The sequence below is a fragment of the Xiphias gladius genome, chromosome 23 (assembly GCF_016859285.1).
Source record: "Xiphias gladius isolate SHS-SW01 ecotype Sanya breed wild chromosome 23, ASM1685928v1, whole genome shotgun sequence".
In the NCBI taxonomy this organism is placed as follows: domain Eukaryota; kingdom Metazoa; phylum Chordata; class Actinopteri; order Istiophoriformes; family Xiphiidae; genus Xiphias; species Xiphias gladius.
In genome coordinates, this window is record NC_053422.1 from 15,621,460 (window position 1) to 15,634,887 (window position 13,428).

Consider the following 13,428-nt stretch of genomic DNA (forward strand, 5'->3'; position numbering starts at 1 on the left):
ATGGATGTAATGCAAACTGTGTCATTCTATGAAACCAACCTCTAGAGGAGAGTCTGGTTCGTCCAGGATGCTCTTTTCACCCTGTAGCCGCTGCATCGTCCCTGTAGAACTGGGGTCCATTATCAACACGTTCTGACTACCAGCTCTGCCGAACTTACAGTCACTCTTTCTGGAGTCAGTCGTCCTGCACACCTCGTAGTTGTACACGTGTTGGAGAGTCCCTGTCCCCAAAGTGTCTGAGTAACGTGGTGGATAATACGGAATCACGGGGAGACTGGACTGATACAGGATGCGAGACTGTCTCCATCTGTAGATTCTCACCGATATAATAACCACTAAACACGTGATGAAGAGGAAGGAAACCACAGCCAGAGCCAACACCAAGTAAAAAGTCAGGTTGTCATTGTACTCCTTGTCGTGCGGAAAGTCAGTGAACTCCGACAGCACTTCAGGGAAGCTGTCCGCCACCGCCACGTTCACAACGACTGTAGCTGAACGAGAGGGCTGCCCGTTGTCCTCCACTATAACAGTCAGTCTCTGTTTCACAGCATCTTTATCGGTGACTTGGCGGATTGTTCTGATTTCTCCATTCTGTAAGCCCACTTCAAACAGCGCCCTGTCTGTGGCTTTCTGCAGTTTATAGGAGAGCCAGGCATTCTGTCCAGAGTCCACATCGACAGCCACCACTTTAGTCACCAGATAGCCCACATCTGCTGAACGAGGCACCATTTCAGCCACCAGAGAGCCCCCGGTCTGGACTGGGTACAGAACCTGAGGGGGGTTGTCGTTCTGGTCCTGGATCAGTATTTTCACTGTCACATTGCTACTGAGTGGAGGAGAACCTCCATCCTGCGCTTTGACGCGGAAGTGGAAATCTTTGATCTGCTCGTAGTCAAACGAGCGCACTGCGTGGATGACTCCACTATCAGCACTAACGGACACGTACGAGGAGACTGGCACTCCGTTAACAGAGGAGTCCTCCAGTATGTAAGAAACGCGGGCATTCTGGTTCCAGTCAGCGTCTCTGGCTTTCACTGTGAACACAGAGAGGCCCGGTGTGTTGTTTTCTACAATGTAGGCCTCATATGAGCTCCTCTCAAAGACAGGCGCGTTGTCATTCACATCCGAGATCTGTAAGGTGAGAGTGACGCTGCTGGAGAGGGAGGGAACTCCCTCATCAGAGCAGGTCACGGTGATATTATACTCAGAGGCTCTCTCCCTGTCTAACTCACTGTCTGTCACTAAACTATAGAAATCATTTGAAGAAGTACTTATAGTAAATGGTATGTTGCCATTTATTCTGCAGTTCACTTGACCATTGTTACTTGAATCTGGGTCAAGGACACTGAAGATAACTATAACTGTATTTAGGGGAGAGTTTTCCGGGATTGAAGCAGATGTGGAAAGTACATTAACTACAGGCTTATTATCGTTAATATCCATAACATCAACTATAATCTTACTGGAATCAGAAAGACCGCCACTGTCTTTAGCCTCAATATCAATTTGGTAATTCCTGGCTTTTTCAAAGTCGACTTCACCGACTAATATTACTTCGCCGTTTTCATTAATTGTAAATATATCAGACACACTGTCCATAGTGGTCGACACTGAATATGAAACTTCCCCATTTGTTCCTTTATCTGCATCAGAAGCACTAACTCTTGTCAATGTTGTTCCTTTCTGAGAATTTTCCGCAATGGCCGCTTTGTAAACCGACTGTGTAAAAACGGGAGCATTGTCGTTTGCATCGAGCACGGTCACATAAATCTTTACCATGCCAGACATCTGAGGTTCTCCTCCGTCCACAGCTGTTAACAGCAGTGATATTTGTTCCTCTTTCTCTCGATCCAGCGGCTTGTGTAAAACCATTTCGACTTTTTTATTTCCATCTGCCTGACTTTGCATTTTCAGCACAAAATTATCCGTAGGTTTCAAGCTGTAATTCTTCAGGCCATTTATGCCAATGTCTGCGTCGACCGCTCTTTCTAATACAAATCTTGAGCCTGTAATTGCGGATTCGCTAATTTCAAAACGTTTCTCGTCATTTTTAAAACTGGGACTATTGTCGTTGATGTCGGTAATCTCTACTGTTATTCGAAAAAGCTCCATCGGGTTTTCTAGAATAATCTGCAAATGTAAAGCGCACGGCGTCGTCTGTCTGCAGAGCGACTCTCTGTCGATTCTCTCTTTGACGAGGAGGACTCCTCTGTCTCTACTCAGCTCGATGTATTCCGCACTGTCGCCCGTAAATATACGGGCTTTACCTGACTTCAGTCTTTTCACATCTAAACCTAAATCTCGTGCTATGTTGCCCACCACAGAGCCTATAGCCATTTCCTCCGGAATTGAGTAGCTGACTTGTCCGAGAACTGAACCGAGAGAGAAGATCGAGACGAAAAACACTACTTGCCGTTTCATTGTTCTATCCACAGTCTACGTTGTGCCACAACAAAAGGGTTTTGCAGTCGGTTTTCACAATAAAAATATCTCCGTGTGAAAGTCAATAAAGCAATAATGATATAATCCACAAATTGTGAAGCAGAGTCTATCAGCTTAATGTGTCCGTCTAATGGGTCATCTGTCCGTGAACAGTGCTTTCTCCCCTTCTCTTTCTCTAAAATACCGACATGACATGGGAGGATCTGCTACAGACCCAGTCTCCAACTGCAACACGTTGACCAACAGCGGCCCACGGAGTTCAACGAGGGAAATTACAGGAAAAGTGAAGCTATTATCAGTTGAAATAGTTAAGGAATGTGGATCATTGGTTTGATGAGAAAACTTAAGAAAAAAAAAAAAGAAAAGAAAAGTGAGAAAATTTTTGAAAGAGGGGGGCTCAGTCCCAGCCGAACATCATAAAATTATGGAGGGCGTGTAGTGACAGCAAAATAATTAAATAAAAACACAAAACTGAAAGCATATTACTACAACTCTGTGATATCAAATGTGACAGCGAGAGAAAGGAGGGTTACATGGGACTGCCTCTGTCCGAGGTGCTGAAATTAAATCCTCAGCGAGCAGACACACAACATGTAACTCTGACATAACCAAAGGAGAAAATTTCTAACCTCTAGAGGAGAGTCTGGTTCATCCAGGATGCTCTTCTCACCCTGCAGCCGCTGCATCGTCCCCGTAGAACTGGGGTCCATTATCAACACGTTCTGACTACCAGCTCTGCCGAACTTACAGTCACTCTTTCTGGAGTCAGTCGTCCTGCACACCTCGTAGTTGTACACGTGTTGGAGAGTCCCCGTCCCCAAAGTGTCTGAGTAACGTGGTGGATAATACGGAATCACGGGGAGACTGGACTGATACAGGATGCGAGACTGTCTCCATCTGTAGATTTTCACCGATATAATAACCACTAAACACGTGATGAAGAGGAAGGAAACCACAGCCAGAGCCAACACCAAGTAAAAAGTCAGGTTGTCATTGTACTCCTTGTCGTGCGGAAAGTCAGTGAACTCCGACAGCACTTCAGGGAAGCTGTCCGCCACCGCCACGTTCACAACGACTGTAGCTGAACGAGAGGGCTGCCCGTTGTCCTCCACTATAACAGTCAGTCTCTGTTTCACAGCATCTTTATCGGTGACTTGGCGGATTGTTCTGATTTCTCCATTCTGTAAGCCCACTTCAAACAGCGCCCTGTCTGTGGCTTTCTGCAGTTTATAGGAGAGCCAGGCATTCTGTCCAGAGTCCACATCGACAGCCACCACTTTAGTCACCAGATAGCCCACATCTGCTGAACGAGGCACCATTTCAGCCACCAGAGAGCCCCCGGTCTGGACTGGGTACAGAACCTGAGGGGGGTTGTCGTTCTGGTCCTGGATCAGTATTTTCACGGTCACATTGCTACTGAGTGGAGGAGAACCTCCGTCCTGCGCTTTGACGCGGAAGTGGAAATCTTTGATCTGCTCGTAGTCAAACGAGCGCACTGCGTGGATGACTCCACTATCAGCACTAACGGACACGTACGAGGAGACTGGCACTCCGTTAACAGAGGAGTCCTCCAGTATGTAAGAAACGCGGGCATTCTGGTTCCAGTCAGAGTCTCTGGCTTTCACCGTGAACACAGAGAGGCCCGGTGTGTTGTTTTCTACAATGTAGGCCTCATATGAGCTCCTCTCAAAGACAGGCGCGTTGTCATTCACATCAGAGATCTGTAAGGTGAGAGTGACGCTGCTGGAGAGGGAGGGCACTCCCTCATCAGAGCAGGTCACCGTGATATTATACTCAGAGGCTCTCTCCCTGTCCAAGTCAGTGTTTGTTAGTATGCTATAGAATCCATTCGATGTATTTTCAATGATAAAGGGTACACTTTCACTTAGAAAACATTTTACCACTCCGTTATTATCCGAGTCAGCATCATGCACATTCATCACAGCAACAACTGTTTGTAACCGGGAATCTTCCGCTATAGATTGAGTAGTTGACATCAAATCTATTATTGGAGTGTTATCATTAACATCAATAATGTCAAATAGTATTTTGCATGAATCAGTGAGCCCACCTTGATCTCTTGCTTTAACATGTAGTTGATAATGTTTTGACGTTTCATAATCTATATTTCCAACCAAACGTACCTCTCCACTTGTCCCGTGTATTTCAAACAAATCCGAAATTCCCTCAGTGTTACTCGAAATAGAGTACGTCAATAAACCATTAGTGCCTTGATCTATATCTGTGGCTGTTACAGTTATCAATGACGTTCCCTTCCGCGAGTTTTCCATTAAACTAGCTCTATATGTCGAGTGCGTAAACACTGGAGCATTGTCATTCGCATCTAACACAGTTACGTGAATTTGCACTGTCCCCGACAGCTGAGGTTCACCTCCGTCGACTGCAGTTAGTGTTAGAGTCAGATGCTCTTGTTTCTCACGATCAAGAGGTTTCTGCAAAACCATCTCTACCTCCTTTTCTCCCCCTGCGTTGTCGTTGAGTTTTAAAACGAAATTATCTGTTGGGTTAAGGGAATAGCTCTTGAGTCCATTTATTCCAACATCAGAATCTAACGCTTTCTCTAATACAAATTTCGCCCCCCTGACAGCCGATTCGCTTATCTCAAATAACATACTATTCATTTTGAATGTAGGGGCGTTGTCGTTTATATCTGTTATTTCTACCGTAACGCGATAGAACTCGATGGGGGTTTCCAAAATGATTTGAAAGTGTAAAGCACACGGAGTCGTCTGTTTGCACAACGCCTCTCTGTCTATTCTCTCCTTGATGAGAAGGAGTCCCTTTTCTTTATTCAGCTCGATGTACTCACCACTGTTTCCAACATGCAAGCGAGCTTTTCCTGCTTTCAACCGCTTTAAATCTAAACCCAAATCTTGCGCGATGTTGCCAACCAATGATCCTTTCGACATTTCCTCCGGGATAGAATAGCTGACCTGCCCAAGCACGGAACAGAGAGAGAGCGTCGAGAGAAACAATAGTACTTGCCGTCTCATTGTTTCGTTCAGCGGTTCTCTATCATCAGAACGAATCAGAAAATAATCCGCAGAAAAGACAGTCGCATTCCACACCGAGCAGGATTAAGAACGAAAAAGCGTCAGCACTAATGTGGATCAAAATATTTCCAACTCCTTTGCCCGTGTGTAGTGTAGCTGTAGCTCGCACCGTGTATTGCATCGACCTTGCTTCCCACAAATCTAAGTGTTCTGGGAGGTGCTGTTGAAATCTGCAGTGAAACTACCACACACTGGCCAACAGCGTCCCTAAGAGTACAGAACACAAAACTGCACAAGACAGGGGCACTAAGGAGACAAGGCCTTGTAAAATTAAAAAAGTTATCATTTAAAGTACTGGACACAAATCACATTGTGTAGCACGATTCACCTTATTGCCATACGCGTTTTAATAAACTGTGGAACGAATAAGAAGTAAAAGCCAAAACAGTATAAAATTCTCTGAATAAAACCACTGTTTGTCAACTGTACTCTACGAGTTAATGCTGCCAGGACATTTTGCTGAATAAAAGGACACCAGGAAAACACCAAGTCTCTCTCTCTCTCTCTCTCACACACACACACACACACACACACACACACACACACACACACACACACACACACACACACACACACACACACACACACACAAACACAAACACAAACAAACACACACACACACACACACGCACACCAACGTAGGAGTAAATTTACAAGAGAAAACATAGTAAAACTTAGCTCTTATAAAAATTCTGTATTAGCCTCAAGTACGATGACTCCTCTGGCGCTGTCCGTGGTGCTGAAACACATCTATTACGCCACACTGATGACTTTCAACTAAAAGTGTGATTGTAAGGTTTTTCCTTTACTTTTTTCCCTTTTAATTAAGTAATTAATTAATTTTGGTTAAACCATACAATAATATCATGACTACTTTGTAACTGAAGGACTAACCTCTAAAGGAGAGTCTGGTTCATCCAGGATGCTCTTTTCACTCTGTAGCCGCTGCATCGTCCCCGTAGAACTGGGGTCCATTATCAACACGTTCTGACTACCAGCTCTGCCGAACTTACAGTCACTCTTTCTGGAGTCAGTCGTCCTGCACACCTCGTAGTTGTACACGTGTTGGAGAGTCCCTGTCCCCAAAGTGTCTGAGTAACGTGGTGGATAATACGGAATCACGGGGAGACTGGACTGATACAGGATGCGAGACTGTCTCCATCTGTAGATTCTCACCGATATAATAACCACTAAACACGTGATGAAGAGGAAGGAAACCACAGCCAGAGCCAACACCAAGTAAAAAGTCAGGTTGTCATTGTACTCCTTGTCGTGCGGAAAGTCAGTGAACTCCGACAGCACTTCAGGGAAGCTGTCCGCCACCGCCACGTTCACAACGACCGTAGCTGAACGAGAGGGCTGCCCGTTGTCCTCCACTATAACAGTCAGTCTCTGTTTCACAGCATCTTTATCGGTGACTTGGCGGATTGTTCTGATTTCTCCATTCTGTAAGCCCACTTCAAACAGCGCCCTGTCTGTGGCTTTCTGCAGTTTATAGGAGAGCCAGGCATTCTGTCCAGAGTCCACATCGACAGCCACCACTTTAGTCACCAGATAGCCCACATCTGCTGAACGAGGCACCATTTCAGCCACCAGAGAGCCCCCGGTCTGGACTGGGTACAGAACCTGAGGGGGGTTGTCGTTCTGGTCCTGAATCAGTATTTTCACAGTCACATTGCTACTGAGTGGAGGAGAACCTCCGTCCTGCGCTTTGACGCGGAAGTGGAAATCTTTGATCTGCTCGTAGTCAAACGAGCGCACTGCGTGGATGACTCCACTATCAGCACTAACGGACACGTACGAGGAGACTGGCACTCCGTTAACAGAGGAGTCCTCCAGTATGTAAGAAACGCGGGCATTCTGGTTCCAGTCAGCGTCTCTGGCTTTCACTGTGAACACAGAGAGGCCCGGTGTGTTGTTTTCTACAATGTAGGCCTCATATGAGCTCCTCTCAAAGACAGGCGCGTTGTCATTCACATCAGAGATCTGTAAGGTGAGAGTGACGCTGCTGGAGAGGGAGGGCACTCCCTCATCAGAGCAGGTCACCGTGATATTATACTCAGAGGCTCTCTCTCTGTCTAACTCACTGTCTGTCACTAAACTATAGAAATTATTTGATGATGCCTTTAAAAAGAAAGGTACATTTTCACTGATAAAACACTGGACTTTTCCGTTTTCTCCGGTGTCCTCATCTTCAATATTTATCATTGTAACGACCGTATTGAGTTTGGCATCCTCCGATATCACATTTGACTTGGACATTATGTTAATTTCAGGTCTATTGTCATTTACATCTTGCACATCGACAATTAATTTACAAGAGTCTGTCAGTCCTCCTTCATCACTAGCAAGTACATTTATTTGAACGTTTCTTGACTCCTCAAAGTCAATATTTCTAATCAAAGTAACTTCACCATTTTCTTCATTAACTTCAAACACTTTCCTTTCATCATCTATCGAATTTGTGATTGAATATGTTATTTTTCCGTTAGAGCCTTGATCTGCATCTGAGGCTGTAACAGTAGCCACAACTGTTCCTTTAGGTGAATTCTCAGTAACTGTAGCCTTGTATGTGGACTGTGTGAAAACGGGAGCATTATCATTGATGTCTAAAACTGTAATAACAATCAGCATTGTTCCTGACATCTGCGGCTCTCCTCCATCTACAGCCGTTAACACTAGAGATATCTGCTCTTCTTTCTCTCTGTCTAAAGGCTTCTGTAGCACCATCTCTACATTTTTATTTCCATCAGCGTTATTGTGGAGTTTCAGAGCAAAGTTACCTGATGGTTTTAAATCATAGTCATGAACACCATTGATTCCAACATCAAGGTCCACAGCCCTTTCCAGCACAAATTTTGCCCCGGTGATCGCTGACTCGCTAATTTTGAATTTCATTTCACTTCTTTTAAAGGTCGGAGCATTATCATTGATGTCTGTGATCTGGACTGTAACACTGTAAAATTCCATAGGATTTTCTAAAATAACCTGAAAATGTAAAGCGCACGGCGTCGTCTGTCTGCAGAGCGCCTCTCTGTCGATTCTCTCTTTGACGAGGAGGACTCCCCTTTCCCTGTTCAACTCGATGTACTCGTCGCTGTCTCGGGTATAAATTCGAGCTTTACCAGATTGTAGACGTTTGGTTTGTAAACCTAAATCGTGTGCTATATTGCCGACTAGAGATCCTTTGGCCATTTCCTCAGGAATAGTGTAGCTGACCTGCCCGAACACCGAGCCGACGGAGAGGAGAGACACGAACAGTAGCACTTGCCTTGTCATTGTTCTCACCGAATCGCCTCAGTGGGGTTCGATGGGTTTATATCCCACAAAACTGATGTCGATTCCAGTATCAACCCCTTAATTTAGCACCGGCATAATCCACACAAGAGAAAGAAGTCTAAAAGATCGACGTGTATTTCAAATATCCTGCATAACTCGGGTGTCCCTTCTTTCCCGTCGTGCTCTCTCTTTATTATGTCGACGTTAGATGGGAGGTGCTGCTAAAACCCTTCAGTCTGCCGTCGACACTCTAGTCAACAGCGGCCCTAAGAGTCCACATTAGAACACTGCAGGCATCCAACATAAATGGATCTCTCTTCAGAAGACTTGCCATCAAAAATCTAAATTTCAGTGAAAGTCTTTGTAAATGCAGTGACAATTTCAATAATATCCCAAAGCTCTGCGGATCATATTCAAAGTTATGGCTGCATTTTTTTATTTTTACAGTCACTTCATAAGTGACCTTAACTATGGAATGCTGTATTTACACTCTGTTTCATATTTAAACGAATAGAGAAAGTTTAAGTAAAAGCACCGACAGATGGTATTATATAAAGTGGGGACACGGAGTAGAGATAAAGGAAGCGGATACAGTTAATGTCGCTGTCTCATGTCCTGAAACGGAAAATTTATGAAAAACGACCGACATGGATGCCCCGCACAAATCCCGTGTCAATAAAAGCACTCTTGTACCAAAATTGACAAACTTTTCTGCGACTGATGCCCACAACAGATTAATGCTCGTTACCAAAAAACAAGTATATGAACCACATTATTAGATTGGAAACTCGTTCGTGTATGTTAAAAGCCAGTGGTAACATGTAAGAAAAGACGTAGATGTATATAAACTGGGGGTGCTGAATCCATCAGCTGAGCTGTCCAACACAATGCAAAGTCCGAATGTAACAAATGACCGTTGTGTATCTGCCCCTGGAACAAGTTAAGCAACATCAAATCAATTAACAATGAGTCTAAATCCATCAACTCAACTGCAGCAAGGAGGTCAACGTCGAAAATGGAGCACTGATAACATATATTCAAGAGACAGACATAAATATAACTGGCCTAAAGAATAAAGTCAGAGAGTTTAAGACAAGAGGAAGATGATCCTCTGAACTGGCTTTGACCCATTACTTCTATAGAAAACCTACGTGTTGTAAATAAAATAAAAAAATTTAAAAAAAAAATTGTTAATGGTGTGTAAAAACGCCAAATACGTCTAACCTCTAGAGGAGAGTCTGGTTCGTCCAGGATGCTCTTTTCACTCTGCAGCCGCTGCATCGTCCCTGTAGAACTGGGGTCCATTATCAACACGTTCTGACTACCAGCTCTGCCGAACTTACAGTCACTCTTTCTGGAGTCAGTCGTCCTGCACACCTCGTAGTTGTACACGTGTTGGAGAGTCCCTGTCCCCAAAGTGTCTGAGTAACGTGGTGGATAATACGGAATCACGGGGAGACTGGAGTGATACAGGATGCGAGACTGTCTCCATCTGTAGATTTTCACCGATATAATAACCACTAAACACGTGATGAAGAGGAAGGAAACCACAGCCAGAGCCAACACCAAGTAAAAAGTCAGGTTGTCATTGTACTCCTTGTCGTGCGGAAAGTCAGTGAACTCCGACAGCACTTCAGGGAAGCTGTCCGCCACCGCCACGTTCACAACGACTGTAGCTGAACGAGAGGGCTGCCCGTTGTCCTCCACTATAACAGTCAGTCTCTGTTTCACAGCATCTTTATCGGTGACTTGGCGGATTGTTCTGATTTCTCCATTCTGTAAGCCCACTTCAAACAGCGCCCTGTCTGTGGCTTTCTGCAGTTTATAGGAGAGCCAGGCATTCTGTCCAGAGTCCACATCGACAGCCACCACTTTAGTCACCAGATAGCCCACATCTGCTGAACGAGGCACCATTTCAGCCACCAGAGAGCCTCCGGTCTGGACTGGGTACAGAACCTGAGGGGGGTTGTCGTTCTGGTCCTGGATCAGTATTTTCACGGTCACATTGCTACTGAGTGGAGGAGAACCTCCATCCTGCGCTTTGACGCGGAAGTGGAAATCTTTGATCTGCTCGTAGTCAAACGAGCGCACTGCGTGGATGACTCCACCATCAGCACTAACGGACACGTACGAGGAGACTGGCACTCCGTTAACAGAGGAGTCCTCCAGTATGTAAGAAACGCGGGCATTCTGGTTCCAGTCAGCGTCTCTGGCTTTCACTGTGAACACAGAGAGGCCCGGTGTGTTGTTTTCTACAATGTAGGCCTCATATGAGCTCCTCTCAAAGACAGGCGCGTTGTCATTCACATCAGAGATCTGTAAGGTGAGAGTGACGCTGCTGGAGAGGGAGGGCACTCCCTCATCAGAGCAGGTCACCGTGATATTATACTCAGAGGCTCTCTCTCTGTCTAACTCACTGTCTGTCACTAAACTATAGAAATTATTTGATGATGCCTTTAAAAAGAAAGGTACGTTTCCGCTGATAAAACACTGGACTTTTCCGTTTTCTCCGGTGTCCTCATCTTCAATATTTATCATTGTAACGACCGTATTGAGTTTGGCATCCTCCGATATCACATTTGACTTGGACATTATGTTAATTTCAGGTTTATTGTCATTTACATCTTGCACATCGACGATTAATTTACACGAGTCTGTCAGTCCTCCATCGTCACTAGCACGTACATTAATCTGAAAATTTCGCGACTCCTCAAAGTCAATGTTTCCAATCAAAGTAACTTCACCATTTTCCTTGTTTATCTTAAATACTTTCCTGACATTATCTAACGTATTTGTAATTGAATATGTTATTTTTCCGTTAGAGCCTTGATCTGCATCTGAGGCTGTAACAGTAGCCACAACTGTTCCTTTAGGTGAATTCTCAGTAACCGTAGCCTTGTATGTGGACTGTGTGAAAACGGGAGCATTATCATTGACGTCTAAAACTGTAATAACAATCAGCATTGTTCCTGACATCTGCGGCTCTCCTCCATCTACAGCCGTTAACACTAGAGATATCTGCTCTTCTTTCTCTCTGTCTAAAGGTTTCTGTAGCACCATCTCTACATTTTTATTTCCATCAGCGTTATTGTGGAGTTTCAGAGCAAAATTATCCGTTGGCTTTAATTCGTACCTTTGAAGATCATTGATTCCAACATCAAGGTCCACAGCCCTTTCCAGAACAAATTTTGCCCCGGTGATCGCTGACTCACTAATTTTGAATTCGATTTCGCTTTCTTCAAATGTCGGAGCATTATCATTGATGTCTGTGATCTGGACTGTAACACTGTAAAATTCCATAGGATTTTCTAAAATAACCTGAAAATGTAAAGCGCACGGCGTCGTCTGTCTGCAGAGCGCCTCTCTGTCGATTCTCTCTTTGACGAGGAGGACTCCCCTTTCCCTGTCCAACTCGATGTACGCATCAGTGTCGCGGGTATAAATTCGAGCTTTACCAGTAGTCAAACGTTTGGTTTCTAGACCTAGATCATGTGCTATATTACCGACTACAGATCCTTTAGCCATTTCCTCAGGAATAGTGTAGCTGACCTGCCCAGTTACAGAGCCCAGGGAAAGGAGAGAGATAAACAACAGCGCCTGTCCCCTCATTGTTCTATCCGAGTATTTTCTCAGCGAGTTTCCACAGCACGGCTATATATTCCATAAACTGGAATCCGTTCCACTGGCATGCATCAATTTCGCAACAGTATAATCCACACAGTGCAAAAAAAAAAAAATCATGCATGGAGGACGTCCTCTGTTATCAGATATTCTATAGATTCCGAGTGTCCCTTCTTTCTCGTCGTGTTCTCTCTGTATTATGACGAGGTTACATGGGAGGTGCTGCTACAACCCTGCTCTCAGTCATCAACACTCTGGTCAACAGCGGCCCTTAGAGTTCATACTATATAACTGCAGAAAAACCTGCATGGATTAATCTGTCCAGAAGACTTGTCGCACTTGAATTAAGGCAACAATAGCCATAACATTGCACTATTCGCAAATGATAAGTCGATATTTCATAACAGTTTATGGTTCTGCTTTCTCACTTTTGTTTGAATCTTTAGCCACAATAATGAAAAAAAAATTAAATAGATTAGCAGGTACCAAGGGAAAAACAGCTAAAAGATTCAACTAAAATAATGAAAAAACAGGGACATGGAGAGGAAAAAGCTGAGCCTAGAAATGTCGCTGTCCGAGGTCCTGAAAAGATGAAAGTCTTATAAACTGACCACTGGACCATCACAAGTGGTTTCAGGCAGACAAAATGACTACATGTAAGACTTTCAACAAAAGAAAACGAAAGTGTCACTGATGTTTGTTAAACATATATTAGTGTTCAATAGGAAAACGTGCATTTAATAAGTATTCAAGAAATCCTTAGAACTTATTATTACCAATCTGGACGAAAACAGAACAAAATGTTTTAATACTGAAACATTAAATTATGGTTCAGGGCATTCCGGTTCAATTAAATATCAACCACCAGTCACACTCCCAAGCCAGATTATTCTTTCTAAACAAGGTTGTCGACAAAGAAAGGACTAATAAAAACTACTACAATGGAAATGCTATTAAATAAGTAAAGACTTCAAGGGGAAGAAACTATGATAACAATTTTAAGTGTTTTAAA

General features: G+C 44.1%; 5 protein-coding genes across 11 annotated transcripts in view; all 5 read right to left on the reverse strand.

Moving 5' to 3' along the window:
- LOC120785775 (protocadherin gamma-C5-like) overlaps nucleotides 1-13,428 on the reverse strand; it is a 230,444-nt gene that overhangs the window by 83,909 nt on the left and 133,107 nt on the right. The gene's annotated exons all lie outside the window — the stretch shown is intronic.
- On the reverse strand, nucleotides 22-2,558 carry LOC120785646 (protocadherin beta-16-like). Its single transcript, XM_040120519.1, has one exon. The coding sequence runs from the start codon at nucleotides 2,419-2,421 to the stop codon at nucleotides 22-24; it is 2,400 nt and encodes a 799-aa protein (XP_039976453.1). The 5' UTR covers nucleotides 2,422-2,558.
- LOC120785647 (protocadherin beta-16-like) lies at nucleotides 3,006-5,462 on the reverse strand. The gene has a single exon (XM_040120520.1). It carries the CDS (start codon nucleotides 5,454-5,456, stop codon nucleotides 3,006-3,008), a length of 2,451 nt encoding a protein of 816 aa, XP_039976454.1. The 5' UTR covers nucleotides 5,457-5,462.
- On the reverse strand, nucleotides 6,357-8,930 carry LOC120785786 (protocadherin beta-16-like). Its single transcript, XM_040120722.1, has one exon. The coding sequence runs from the start codon at nucleotides 8,793-8,795 to the stop codon at nucleotides 6,387-6,389; it is 2,409 nt and encodes an 802-aa protein (XP_039976656.1). The 5' UTR covers nucleotides 8,796-8,930; the 3' UTR covers nucleotides 6,357-6,386.
- On the reverse strand, nucleotides 9,027-12,410 carry LOC120785649 (protocadherin beta-16-like). The gene is made up of 2 exons (XM_040120521.1): nucleotides 10,004-12,410; nucleotides 9,027-9,061 (listed from the first exon to the last, which is right to left on the reverse strand). Exons 1-2 carry the CDS (start codon nucleotides 12,402-12,404, stop codon nucleotides 9,027-9,029), a joined length of 2,436 nt encoding a protein of 811 aa, XP_039976455.1. The 5' UTR covers nucleotides 12,405-12,410.

Coding starts and splice junctions, on each gene's coding strand:
- LOC120785646 (XM_040120519.1), bottom strand. CDS start 2,421: ATGAAACGGCAAGTAGTGTTTTTCGTCTCGATCTTCTCTCTCGGTTCA.
- LOC120785647 (XM_040120520.1), bottom strand. CDS start 5,456: ATGAGACGGCAAGTACTATTGTTTCTCTCGACGCTCTCTCTCTGTTCC.
- LOC120785786 (XM_040120722.1), bottom strand. CDS start 8,795: ATGACAAGGCAAGTGCTACTGTTCGTGTCTCTCCTCTCCGTCGGCTCG.
- LOC120785649 (XM_040120521.1), bottom strand. CDS start 12,404: ATGAGGGGACAGGCGCTGTTGTTTATCTCTCTCCTTTCCCTGGGCTCT. Junction 9,062..10,003: donor AGAGGTTAGACGTATTTGGC/GTTTTTACACAC, acceptor GTGGACTCTTAG/GGCCGCTGTTGACTAGAGTG.